Raw genomic sequence first — 12,718 nt, forward strand, 5'->3', positions numbered from 1 at the left:
GAACTCGGTTTAATATATACACAGCTGTCTTAAGTGCTTCAGTCCACAAGAATTTAGGAAGTTTTGAGCTGCTAAGCATACTCCTCACCATGTCCAATAAAGTTCGGTTTCTTCTTTCTGCTACACCATTTTGGTCTGGAGAACCAGGCATGGTGTATTGGGCAATAATCCCATGCTCTTGAAGAAACTTCGCAAATGGCCCAGGTGATTGTCCATCTTCCAAGTATCTACCATAATATTCTCCACCTCTATCTGATCTCACAATCTTAATTTGTTTACCATATTGTTTCTCTACTTCTGCCTTGAAGACTTTAAAGGCATCTAAAGCTTCATTTTTATTATGAAGTATGTAGAGATACATGTATCGTGAGAAATCATCTATGAAAGAGATGAAGTATTTCTGACCATGAGAGTCCATGTCAAGACTACATATATCAGTATGTATGATCTCTAGTATGGTGGAACTCCTAGTAGCACTTCTCTTTTACTTATTGGTCTGCTTACCCTTAATGCAGTCCACACAAGTCTCAAAGTCAGTAAAATCTAGAGTACTAAGTACCCCATCATTCACCAATCTTTTGATTCTATCTATGGAGATATGACCTAATCTCCGGTGCCACAATGTAGAGGAATCCTCTTTTACAACACATCTCTTAATGCCAGTTTGGACATGCAATGAATTATGAGCAGTATCATTTTGTAAGAATATACAATAAAGACCATCAGACAAGATACCATTCCCAACACATTCAGATTTATAAATCAAACTGAAAGATGTTTCTGAAAAATGAAAGGAATATCCAAACGGTACAAGTCTAGAAACTGAAATCAAGTTTCGTGAGAAACTTGGTACATAAAAAGTCTTTTGCAATTCTAAAACAAAACCACTATTTAAAGTTAAATAACATATCCCTATTGCTTCCACATGCGAGCCCATCTTGTTTCCGGATAAGATGAATTGCTCACTTGTCACTGGCTTCCTTAGGTTTTGCATACCCTGCAAGGAATTTGAAATGTGGATTGTAGATCCAGAATCAATCCACCATGTGTTGGTATTTACATTAACCATATTAGATTCATAGCAAACAAATGAGGTAGGGTTACCTTTCTTCTCAAGCCAATTCTGAAATTTCAGACATTTCTTCTTCACGTGTCCTTTCTTTTTACAGAAAAAACACTTTTCGTCTTTCTTAATGTCAGATTTGGGAGGAATTTGTTGCTTCCCTTTCTGACTAGCTTGAGATTTTCCTTTCTTTCCTTTCCTTTGCGTCACCAGCATGGCACTTTCTCCTTGTTCCATCAATAACCTTCCTTTCTCTTGAACACACATGGTCATCAATTCATTGATAGACCACTTATCCTTATGTGTGTTGTAAGAGATTTTGAAAGGTCCATACTGAGGTGGAAGAGTGTTAAGAATAAAGTGCACCAAGAAAGATTCAGACATTTCTACCTCGAGTTTCTTCAATTGAGCCACAATGTCCCTCATCTCCATGATATGTTCACGCACACCTCTTACACCGGTGAGCTTCAGGGATGTGAACTTCATAATTAGGGTGCTTGCCAAGGCTTTATCTGAAGTGACGAATTGCTCGTCAATAGCCTTTAGCAATTCACGGACATTCTCATGTTGCTCGATTGAACCACGTATACCAGCACTGATTTTTGTCTTAATGTACATTACGCTAAGGCGATTAGATTTCTCCCAGCGTTCGTACAATAAAATTTGTTCAGGTGTGCTGGTATCTGTGATCTTATGCGGTTCATCTTTCCTTATAGCATAATCTATGTCCATGCACCCTAATTGAAGAAGAATTCTCTCCTTCCATATCTTAAAGTTATCTCCTCTAAGTTCGGGAACCTCACAACGAATATCAGATATGCTAGGTAAAACTGCACAAAAGGATTAGAAGCTTATTAAAAATTTGAGGCTTTAATATAAATTCATGCTTTACCAATGTAGAACATGCTTAAAATTGAATCTAATTTTATTAAAAATTGCCTGTGGGCTAAATCTTTAATTCAATAAGATTCATTATCTTTATGATAGACTTTATCAAACTATTTTATTAAATCATGAAATTTATTCTAAATATAGTTTGATATTTTCTGTCTATAATCTTTATGATAAACTTATTAAATTAATTCTTCCTAACTCCTGTGGGTAAATTAGAAAAAATTAATTTTAATATTTTATCCTAATTAATTATATAAACATAATGAAAATAAGATTATATCATATAGTATGCATGCAATTGTTGCCTAAAATTTAGTTAGATATATTAAAATTATATCATATGATTTTAATGTCTAGTGAATCCATATGATTTTTTAAATAATTAAGGAATAGCCACAGCATCCTTAATTATATATAAAAAATTATATATTAATAAGGATCGCATTATAGACATTAATTGTATTTAACTATATAAATATGATGTTTTACCCCACAGGGTTTTCATTATGTTTATATAATTAATTACAATTAATGTCTATAATGCGATCCTTATTAATATATAATTTTTTATATATAATTAAGGATGCTGTGGCTATTCCTTAATTATTTAAAAAATCATATGGATTCACTAGACATTAAAATCATATGATATAATTTTAATATATCTAACTAAATTTTAGGCAACAATTGCATGCATACTATATGATATAATCTTATAATTACAATTAATGTCTATAATGCGATCCTTATTAATATATAATTTTTTATATATAATTAAGGATGCTGTGGCTATTCCTTAATTATTTAAAAAATCATATGGATTCACTAGACATTAAAATCATATGATATAATTTTAATATATCTAACTAAATTTTAGGCAACAATTGCATGCATACTATATGATATAATCTTAATATATCTAACTAAATTTAGTCAACAATGTCAACAATTAGGCTATATATTTTACACATACAAACATATAAATTAAAATAAATAATTTAATTTGCATGTATAAAAATCACACATAATTTAGAATAATTTAAAAGGAATTCATATTATGAAAGGGTACCTAAATCCATATAAAAACAATTAATTCAAAACCAATAAAATAATTTATTAGATTTAACCCATGGCCCAATACACAAGGACCTTTAATAATTTTATTGGTCACTAATAAGCCTAATGGGTCCAAAAGTAAAAACCCAATATCTCTCTAGTTTTTATTTATTTATTAATTTATTTGTTCCAACATTCAGCACGTTGGCATCATAACCACCCTAGTCTCCTGCAGCCGCATCATCCGCGGCACCAAAACAACACCTCAAATGGCGCTTCTGGAACGCCCGAAAATGGTGCCTGCAGCGGCGCTTGACTAGTTCCTGAATGGCGCTTGCAGTGGTGCCTGAATGGCACTCGGAACAGGCACCTGCATCGGCGCTTGAACAGCGCCTGAATGGCGCTCGTAACGGGGGCTTGCAGCGGCAAAGATCAGCGCTTGAATGGCACTGAAATGAGTGCCTGAATGATGCTGGAATGAGTGCCTGAATGGCGCTCAGAATTGGGGCTGAATAATGCTCAGAATTGGCGCCTGAATGACGTTTGGAAATGGCACTTGCAGCCCCTTTGACCAGCACCAGCAGCGGCGCTTTAATGTCGCTTGAATGTGGGGCCTGTAGTGGCTGAAACTGCAGCCCCAAAAGCACCGAAAATGGCTCTTTTGGAACGCCTTAAATGGTGCCTGCAGCGACGCTTTGAATAGCACCTGCAGTGGTGCTTAATGGTGCTCTAAATGGGGCTCGAAATGGCGCATGTAGTGAATATATATATATAATATATGTATGTAGATAGAGAAAGAAATGGGTTTTTATGGTGAAGAAATAATCTAGATCAAAGACGTTGTAGTTGAATGGGTGGCATGGCTGTAGGTGGAAGTAAACCACAAAAGCTGAACCATTTCACCCAATTTCTTGTTCTATTTGATTTTATTTCCAGAAAGGAAACAATTATCTAAGCAACTAACACCAAGGCAGAGGCAAGATTGCAAGGCTCTGATACCAAATGTAAGCAATTCATAATGCATATAAACAATCTTAATTTGTAACTTATGCCATACTTACCTCCAGCCATTGTTGGGTTGCAAGTCTTTGGTTTCCAAAACTCTATCTCTCCTTATGGATGGTGTAGTTTCTGAAGATTTTCAGCAGCATGAGAGAGGAGCTCGGGACCAAGACCGATATTTAAAATACAAAGAAAACGTGGCTTCCCATCAAAGCCACGTTTCTCTGATTTGCCACACGATGAGCAGTTGAGAGAAACGTGCTCCTTAACAGCAGCTACATGATGAAGGACGTGGTCAAGTGTTGGACCACTTCAGGGCAGCGGAACGTGGGTGATTTGATAACAGTCACCTCATATAGTAAGTTGTTCAAGGAAGAAATATTCCATTTGCCTCCAAGTTGACAACTCCTCAACATCGCTCCACATTCTATAAATGGCTAGCTATGAAGGTAGTAGAGAAAAGAGAAGCATTAAGTAGAACAATTTAAGAGTAGGAGAATGTGATAAATAAAGAAGAAGAACTTTATTTCCTCTAAGTGTACTTGTAATCTTACATCTTTATTTATGTTTTCAATTTCAATGTTTAATTTTCAGCAAGTGTGCGATTTCTTTGGTTTATGGTGAGGGTGAGCTTAGTCACCCATTCAATTCATCAAATCTTAGGTGAGACAAGTTGGGCAAGGATCATCATATTCATTGTTGTCACCAAGTGTTGTTGTTGCTTGAAAATGTCTTGAGTAGATGGTAGTTGGCAGAGTGATGACTATAGTATGGAGCCTTCATAGGACTTGATCAATCTTGTCTTATATAAAAGAAAGAGAATAATTTAAAGTTTTTTCAGATTTGGTTTTTTTTTTTTTTTTCTATGTATAAAGAATAAAGAATTGGAAAATGCATAAATTTTTAAATAAATTTTATTGTATTTGATTTTTTATCATATTTTTCATGATAAACTAAACAAAAGATTTTGGATTTCTTATTATTATTTGTTACTTTCCTCTAGTACTTGTGATATAAATAGAATATAAGACTTCTTTTAAATCTTGTAAAGTTTGAGGGAAAATTAAAAAAAAAACAAAACAAAAAATAGAGAGAATTAGAAGGAAAGAAAAGTATAACCACGAAAGAAATAAATTTAAACTCGAAGTATTTTTCTTACATTTAAAATTTAATTTTCATCTTTTTCCTCCTATACAAAAAATGAAGGCTATGTTTGATTTCTGGAAAATACTAAAAAGGAAAAAAAAATACTAAGGAAAATGATTTTCTTCTGGTTGGTTTTATTATGAAAAAAAATCAAATATAATTAAAATCAGTTAGAAATTTATATATTTTAAAATCATTTAATCTTTATATAATAAAGGAAAATAAGTAAAATGGGTTTAAAGAAGCATATAAAAATGATTTATTGACTTTAAATCTATTTTTTATATTTTTTTCACGTTTCCTGCTTATTTTCTTTCCCTTACATTTTCCTTCAAATTTTCCAAGAACCAAATCTATATATATAAAATTTTCAATTTCCTTTTTTTTTTCCTTTCTAGCTATGCTTTTCTTGATGGGTACCAAAAAAAATTTACTTTTATACTTTCTTTCCCTGCCCACCAAAAAGGAGGGTAAAGGGACAGTATAATTTTTCACACAATTTTTTATTTTATTGTCTTTCTCATCATCCTTTTTGAAAGAAAATATTGTCATATCACTTCTCAAAAGTAATTACTTGAGTAAACATGAGTAATTACTACTTAAACTTTTTATTTATAAAGTTGAGTTATGAGAATTGTAGTATGTTTTTAGTTACTTTCAATAAAAATTTGGTAACGGATAACTTCTTGATATAAGATACTTGTTTGAGTCATTAGTATTTTGAACCTCAGGGTTTGAAGTGTAATTAAAATAATCATCATACCATTAGAGTGGATTCATAAATAATTAAAATCAATAAATATAAAAAAAATGACATAATGAAAAAGATTGAAATTAAAAAGATTTTATGAAACCAACACGTTGAGAAAAAAGGCGAAAAAAAGTGAACATGTTATAAATGAGGGAAAAAAATCATATGACATGGTTGATTGTCACATGTTAATTTTTTTATAAAAAAATAATAAAATAAAAGGCAACACTTTATCAAAGTAAAAAAATAAAAAGAAAGAAAAAAGAAAAAATTGTGATAGTTGGTAAGAGGGAAGGAGGATTAGAGGGTAGTTTTCAATGCATATTTATTAGTTTATTTTTTACTTCGAAGGTTAAAATTCAAACTAAAAATAAAAATTGGTGCATAATTATATAATCTCCCCTTATGAAAATCCATTGAATGCATGACTTCATAGCTAGTATGCTTTCCTATTCTCTTTTCTTTTCCTTTTCTTGTATTTATACACAATTGATCAATATTTAATTTTCTTTTTAGGAAAAGGAATGATTTTGTGAGAATTTGTGTTAGGGAGTTTATGAAGAAAAAAAAAATAGTCGATTTTTTTTTAAAAATATTTTACATCTAGATTATTTTTAAAAATATTTATCGTAATAATCTTTTAACTTTATTTTATTATTATTTTTATAATAAAACCACAATCAGCAAATATGGTTTCAATATTAGAGCTAAAATCACAATCACTAATTATGGTTTTGTCATGAAAAAAAAGAAGAAAAATGATATAGTAATATGCTAATATGGCATGAACATAGTTAGTCCCCGATGAATATTTTAAAAATAAATCAAGAATGATATTTTTTTCCGAAAAAGCTTAGTTTGGCAGCTGTGTTAGGACCAAAATCTTTTTGCCCATATTGAGGAAATTAAAGGGGAATTCATGAGACGGATGAGTAGGATGTCGGATGCAAACAGACGAGTAGGATGTCAGATGCAAACAGACGAGTAGGATGTCGGATACAAACGGAAGAAAAAGAGTGAAAGAAAATGTGGGATTGAAATCGATGTCTGATGATTTTATATAGTCTACATTTTGACTTTTCAACTTTATCAACCTTGTATGATTGAAAAGTGAAATCAAGTTTGGAAGATCAAGGTGTCTTTTCAAATTGTATATGTGATTAAAGTATGTCCGTTGGTGTCAGTTTATCTCCTCGATCTGACCTGAGAACGCAACTCCTATTAAAAATTCCCTCGTGTGGTGGTCCACCAAAGACTTTATTTCTAAAGTTTTGTAGCTTCATGTCGGTTGACGTGAGTTTATCTCCTCAATCTGACCAAGTCCATGCTCTTAAAACAAAGAAAGTTGCTGCAATTCGTGGCGGACCCACTGTCTCCAATGATAAAATTTCGAACTCAAACTGACATAAAGGCATGTGTCCTCAATGAGATGGCTTTCGTTTATCTCCTCAAACGGATCATGGGCAACTCTCTTTATAAATTTCCCTCCTCATATGGCCATTATGAAGCAAGCTCACCAAGCATTGGATATCAATCTCATTGTTTCTTCAAGGGGTAATCTAAAAAATCATCTCTCATTTGTGCTTATAAATGAATATGTTAAAACTACCTATTATCGGTTTCTTTGGGTTTCCATATCATTTATATATACCTATAATTGATTATTTTTAAGTGTTTCATTTCATTTGGAAAGCATTAGGCAAAAGCCAAAAAAAAAAAAAAAATCGGTTTTTTTATTTGTTTTGTATTACCAAATATAATAAAAATTATTTAAAATTTCATATTTTATTTTCAAAGTTTCATTATGTTTGTGAAAACCATATGGTAAGCTATATTTAAAAAAAATAAAAATAAATAATAACTAGTGAATTTGTACTAGTTTTTTTATTTTCCTTCAAAATAAATGTTGTGAGGTATATAAAAAGTTTTGTTGAATTTTAATTCGTTTTTTGTTTTACCTTCAATCTAGTTTCTATTTTATTTCTCTCGTATTAATTTTGGCCTTATTTAGAATAGTTTTCTTTTTCTTTTCTTTTCTTTTTTTTTTTTTCAAAAACTTTCTTGAAAACAAAGTGATAAGTTTCAAAGCATTAGTTGATATTTAAAATTTTTTCTTGAATATGAAATAACTTCATGTATATAAGTTAAAAAAGAGTTTTATGATTGAAGTCATAATCTATTTTAATAAAATTAATTAAATAAATATAAAAACTATATTAAGCTTAAAAAGAGCTTTCAATCTCTAAAAAATCAATTACTTAAAAATCTTTTCTCAAAGCTAAATATTGTCTCTTTAACCAACCTCCAAGGGAAAAAGAAGCTATGACTTTCCAATTCTACAACCCAAATATAGTAAAATCTTCCATTCTTTTAACACTAATCTCCTTGGCAAACTCTTCATACAAATAAGCTTAGGGACTAAGTACCACACATCATTCCTAACAAACTAATTTAATTCTTCCTGTGATGCAATAGTCCAAAATTCATATTCTAAAGCTTCTTCCACATTTTTTAGCTCTAATTGAGAGGTATAGCAAAAAAAAACTTATCTCATTTTGTCTAGATTAAGCCTCCTTGTAACCATGGAGTCATCCATGTTTCCTATTACATTTGAGATAGGGTGATTTTTAGGTACTCTAGATAAAGCCTCCTTCTTTCACTTCACTTGACTTAGTAATGTCAAGTGGTTGTTCATCTATGTTGGGGCCAACCACCTTTTCTGGAATACTTTCAAGGATTTCCATACTCTCATCCACTATTTTAGGAATATATCTAATGGATTCCTAGGTTAAATCATAAGAGTTATCATCTTTCTTAGAATCCCCTTGTGTCATCAATGTCTGCATTATAGGATTCCTAAATGAACTTGGTATTCTAGTTATATGCCCTATAGGCTTTACTCCTAGTGGAATAGCCTAGAAAATTTTCTAAATTGGAATTAGAATCAAATTTGCCTAGGTTTTCCCTATTCATGAAAATGTAACACTCACTGCCAAAAGTTGTAAAATCCTTAAGATTAAATTTTCTCCCTAACCACAATTCATAACATGTTTTATCTATTCTAGACCTAGGAAAAACCCTATTGGCAATATAACAAGTTGTGTCAATGGCTTCAGCCCAAAAATATACAAAAAAATCATGCATGTGAAGATCACTTTGGTCATTTCTTGAAAAACTCAATTCTTCATTTTAAGTACTCCATCTTGTTGAGGAGTTCTAAGGGTTGAATATTTATGTTTAACTCCTCTAATTCACAAAAGTGATCAATTTCAACACTATCAAACTCTCTTCCCCTATCACTCCTAATCTTAACAATTGGATGACCTTTTTCTACCTGAATTCTAGTACGCAAAGACTTTAAATGCTCAATAGTCAAAAAAATTTCCCTAAAAAAACATATGAAAGAAAACCTAGAGAAATCATCAACAACAACAAGGACATATCTCTTACCACCTTTGCTCTTAGTGCATATAGTGTTAGAATTTATATATAGGTGAATGAAAATTAGGACACTTTTTTTCTCTTGGAAGACGTGTTGTTTCATAATGGACACAACTTGTTTCAAAGGATGTCTGTAGTGTTTTAAAAAAACAATCTTTTCCAAAGGAGTATGTTTGGTGTCTTACGACACAACCCTTTAATGGATTTGTCTAGTGTCTTAAAAACACATCTCTTCTAATAGTCACCAACAAAATCTATAAATAAGCGCCCCCCTTGTCTTTTCAGATTCACTTTTTCATTCATCCGCTTTCTCCATTCTTTCTCCTATCTAGTCTCTTAAACTTTCAAGTCCTTCTTAGCTTCAAGTTTTTTTTTTTTTTTTTTTTTTCTGTATTCAAGAGAGTACAAATCACCAAGTGATTCATTGTTTCTCGTAATTTGGAGTGCTACTATTACAAGAAAGTGATCGTTATATCCTAGGAGACAATCACCTGTATCGTAAGCACCTAAGCTGGGTGAAATTTGTTTGAAAGACATAAAGTCAAACCCTAACCTCGATCAACCCCATAAGACCATCTAGTCAATGGTTGAGGACAACAAACTTAAGACAAATTTTCTTTTATAGCTAATTTTATCACAATTGATTTCTAGTGAAGATGTACTATGTTTGAGACAAATTTGAGGATTGTACTATACTTTTATTTATTTTATACAGTAACTTAATAATTGATAACTTCTTGAAATAAGATACTTGTTTGAGTCATTTGCATTTTGAGTCTCAATCACTTGTATTGTAAGCACCTAAGCGAGGTGAAATTTGTCTTATAAACACAATGATCAATCTCTAACCTCGATCAACCCCAGAAGACCATCTAGTCAATAGTTGGGGACAACAAGCTTAAGACAAATTTTCTTTTGCAACTAATTTTATTACAATTGATTTTTAGTGAAGATGTACTATGTTTCAAACAATTTTGAGGATTGTACCATGTTTTTATTTAAATTTAGTAATTGATAGCCTCTTGATATTAGATACTAGTTTGAGTCATTTGTTGAGTCTCTAAGTTTGAAGTGTAAAATAATCATCATGACCTTAAAGTGGATCTTGGGATGTGATACATACAACTAAATGGAGCATTGTTAAAGACAAAAATAAAATAGATATCATAGTATTTCTTAAACTATGAAACTCATTTATCTAATTTGGTCATGATATTGAACCACATGTAAATAACACAATACACAAATATTCATTCATAAATATTCTAGACAGTTCTAATTACTGTTTGTTTATCTATAAAAACAAAAATCAAAAGAAAGAAAAATTCATCCATTTTTCGAGAATCTTTTACTAATTTCGTTGGTTTATGTATAGGACATGGACGAGTTACAAGTGTTCAATTTTTTATTTTTAAAAGTTTTTAAATCAAATAAATTTGTATACCTTTATAGTTTAATTTTTTTAAAATTATAAAAGTACAAATTAACAAACATGAGTATGGACTTCTAGTTTTGTTCCAATAAGTATGACATTGCTTCATTTACATTTTTCAATTATCATTATCATTATTTTAAAATTAATTTTATTTTAATTCCATGTTTAATGCTTTTGTTTCCATTTACCCTTACTCTTTTCTAGAATGACAATAGGGTGAGTTTTTTCGGCTACCTCGTGCCACCCTTAATAAATTGGATTTGGGATGAAGAGAATCGGGTTGATGGTTGGTTTAAGAATTTTTTTTTAAAACAAAGTATTTTTAATCATTCATAAATTTCAAAATACTCGTGTACTCAACATTGAGAATTAGGTTTAGAAAACTAATCCTCCTCAATTGGCATACGTTTAGAAGAGCCCTAGTTGTAACCCTAGAGTCGATTTGTTTGGTTGTATTCTTATTAGTTGTCTGTTTACTTCTCTCTAACAAGGCCTTCATGGTATACTTTTGAACTCTTATGACTGAATTAATATTCACCAATCAACTGTATATTTGTTACAACAATAAATATGGTTGTAAAATGATATAAAATCAATGACTAAAAGATAGAAAACTATTTGCTAGAAGTAAATTTTATGGGTTAGCGTCCTTAAATATGACTTGGGTGTGTTATAAATATAAGTTTATGTCAAAAAAAATTATTATGAAACACTCAAACATGCTGTGTTGAGGTGTGGTGAGAGCTACGAGGTGGAGAAACAATTCAAGGTGATGTTCGATCAAATCTAGTATGCAACTTATAATAACTAATTACTAGGAGAAAAATCCTAAAAACAAATCTAAGTGACTAAATGGTCGTAGAAATCAACAAGCTAAGACAAACTTTGAGGAGAGACCATATGACACATAGTCAACCCGAGCCAGGGAAACGCCAAGGGTGTTGAGTCCAGGTATCTGTGCCGTGACCATGGACCCAAGTTGGTTTGATGTATTTCCCGGAAGACGAAGCCCTTAAAAGGAGAAATCATTTGGGATCGCAAGCTTTGGATCTTGGCAGAATTTCCCATTCACAGACACTGCAAAGCAACAAATATATTAGGACTAACGCAGCCTTGGAAAGATCAATGTATAGATTAGAGAATGAATCTCAAATGGAGAAGAAGAGTAGAGAGAGGACATGATTATTATACCAGTGGCGTTTGTATCGTTAACAGCTACACAGAAGTGCTGAAGAGGACTGGGATCGGAGGCAGAGGCAAGATTAAATGCCATAGCCAAGAGTGCAATGTATGCAAGGGTATTAACTACCATCTTCTTCGTATCTATGCAAAGAAGTGTAACGTTGGTAGAGCTATTTATAGTGGAGTCATCTCTGAACTTTGAAGCAGTGTTATATTATAAACTTTTATTGTATTCCACCACTCTCCAAAATCTCTTATTTATAGTTACTCACACTTGACAAAATAGAAACTCCTAATAATAACATATGAAACTTTCCATGATTCAACAAGTCAAAAATAGAAACTAAAATAACTAATCAAAAATAAAATATTCTCTCAATTTTTAGAAACTAAATCTGATTCCATTATTTAGAAAGTTTCTAAATCCAGTTTAACTTTTCAACAATACTAACTATTCTAATCCAAATGAAAAACACATTATGTAAATTACCAAGTCCTCAAAGTTTGTCTTAGCTTGTTGATTTCTACGACCATTTAAACATTGTACGTATACAGCAAGTAACAATTTGTCTTAGTATTAAAAATTCCCTCTTGTGGTCCACCAAAGATTTTCTTTCAAATGTCTGCAGCTGCATGTTCAAAACCATGTCCGTTGGTGTCAGTTTATCTCCTCAATCTGACCGGAGAACAATGAATTAGATTTCATAGTACAAATTTCCGATCAAATCCCAAGCGATTGGTAGCTTAT

The 12,718-nt window shown here is 31.5% G+C and overlaps 2 protein-coding genes across 2 annotated transcripts; both read right to left on the minus strand.

Annotated features, from left to right (window-relative positions):
- Window positions 1-571: 571 nt before the first annotated feature.
- LOC104881835 (uncharacterized) lies at window positions 572-4,289 on the minus strand. The gene is made up of 3 exons (XM_059742923.1): window positions 4,075-4,289; window positions 1,105-1,893; window positions 572-997 (listed from the first exon to the last, which is right to left on the minus strand). Exons 1-3 carry the CDS (start codon window positions 4,082-4,084, stop codon window positions 963-965), a joined length of 834 nt encoding a protein of 277 aa, XP_059598906.1. The 5' UTR covers window positions 4,085-4,289; the 3' UTR covers window positions 572-962.
- A 7,364-nt stretch (window positions 4,290-11,653) lies between these two features.
- On the minus strand, window positions 11,654-12,100 carry LOC132255064 (germin-like protein subfamily 1 member 18). The gene is made up of 2 exons (XM_059742699.1): window positions 11,980-12,100; window positions 11,654-11,799 (listed from the first exon to the last, which is right to left on the minus strand). Exons 1-2 carry the CDS (start codon window positions 12,098-12,100, stop codon window positions 11,654-11,656), a joined length of 267 nt encoding a protein of 88 aa, XP_059598682.1.
- Window positions 12,101-12,718: the final 618 nt, after the last annotated feature.

Source organism: Vitis vinifera, chromosome 14, assembly GCF_030704535.1.
Source record: "Vitis vinifera cultivar Pinot Noir 40024 chromosome 14, ASM3070453v1".
NCBI lineage: Eukaryota > Viridiplantae > Streptophyta > Magnoliopsida > Vitales > Vitaceae > Vitis > Vitis vinifera.

Coding starts and splice junctions, on each gene's coding strand:
- LOC104881835 (XM_059742923.1), bottom strand. Junction 998..1,104: donor GAATTGGCTTGAGAAGAAAG/GTAACCCTACCT, acceptor AATTCCTTGCAG/GGTATGCAAAACCTAAGGAA.
- LOC132255064 (XM_059742699.1), bottom strand. CDS start 12,100: ATGGTAGTTAATACCCTTGCATACATTGCACTCTTGGCTATGGCATTT. Junction 11,800..11,979: donor TAACGATACAAACGCCACTG/GTATAATAATCA, acceptor TCTCCTTTTAAG/GGCTTCGTCTTCCGGGAAAT.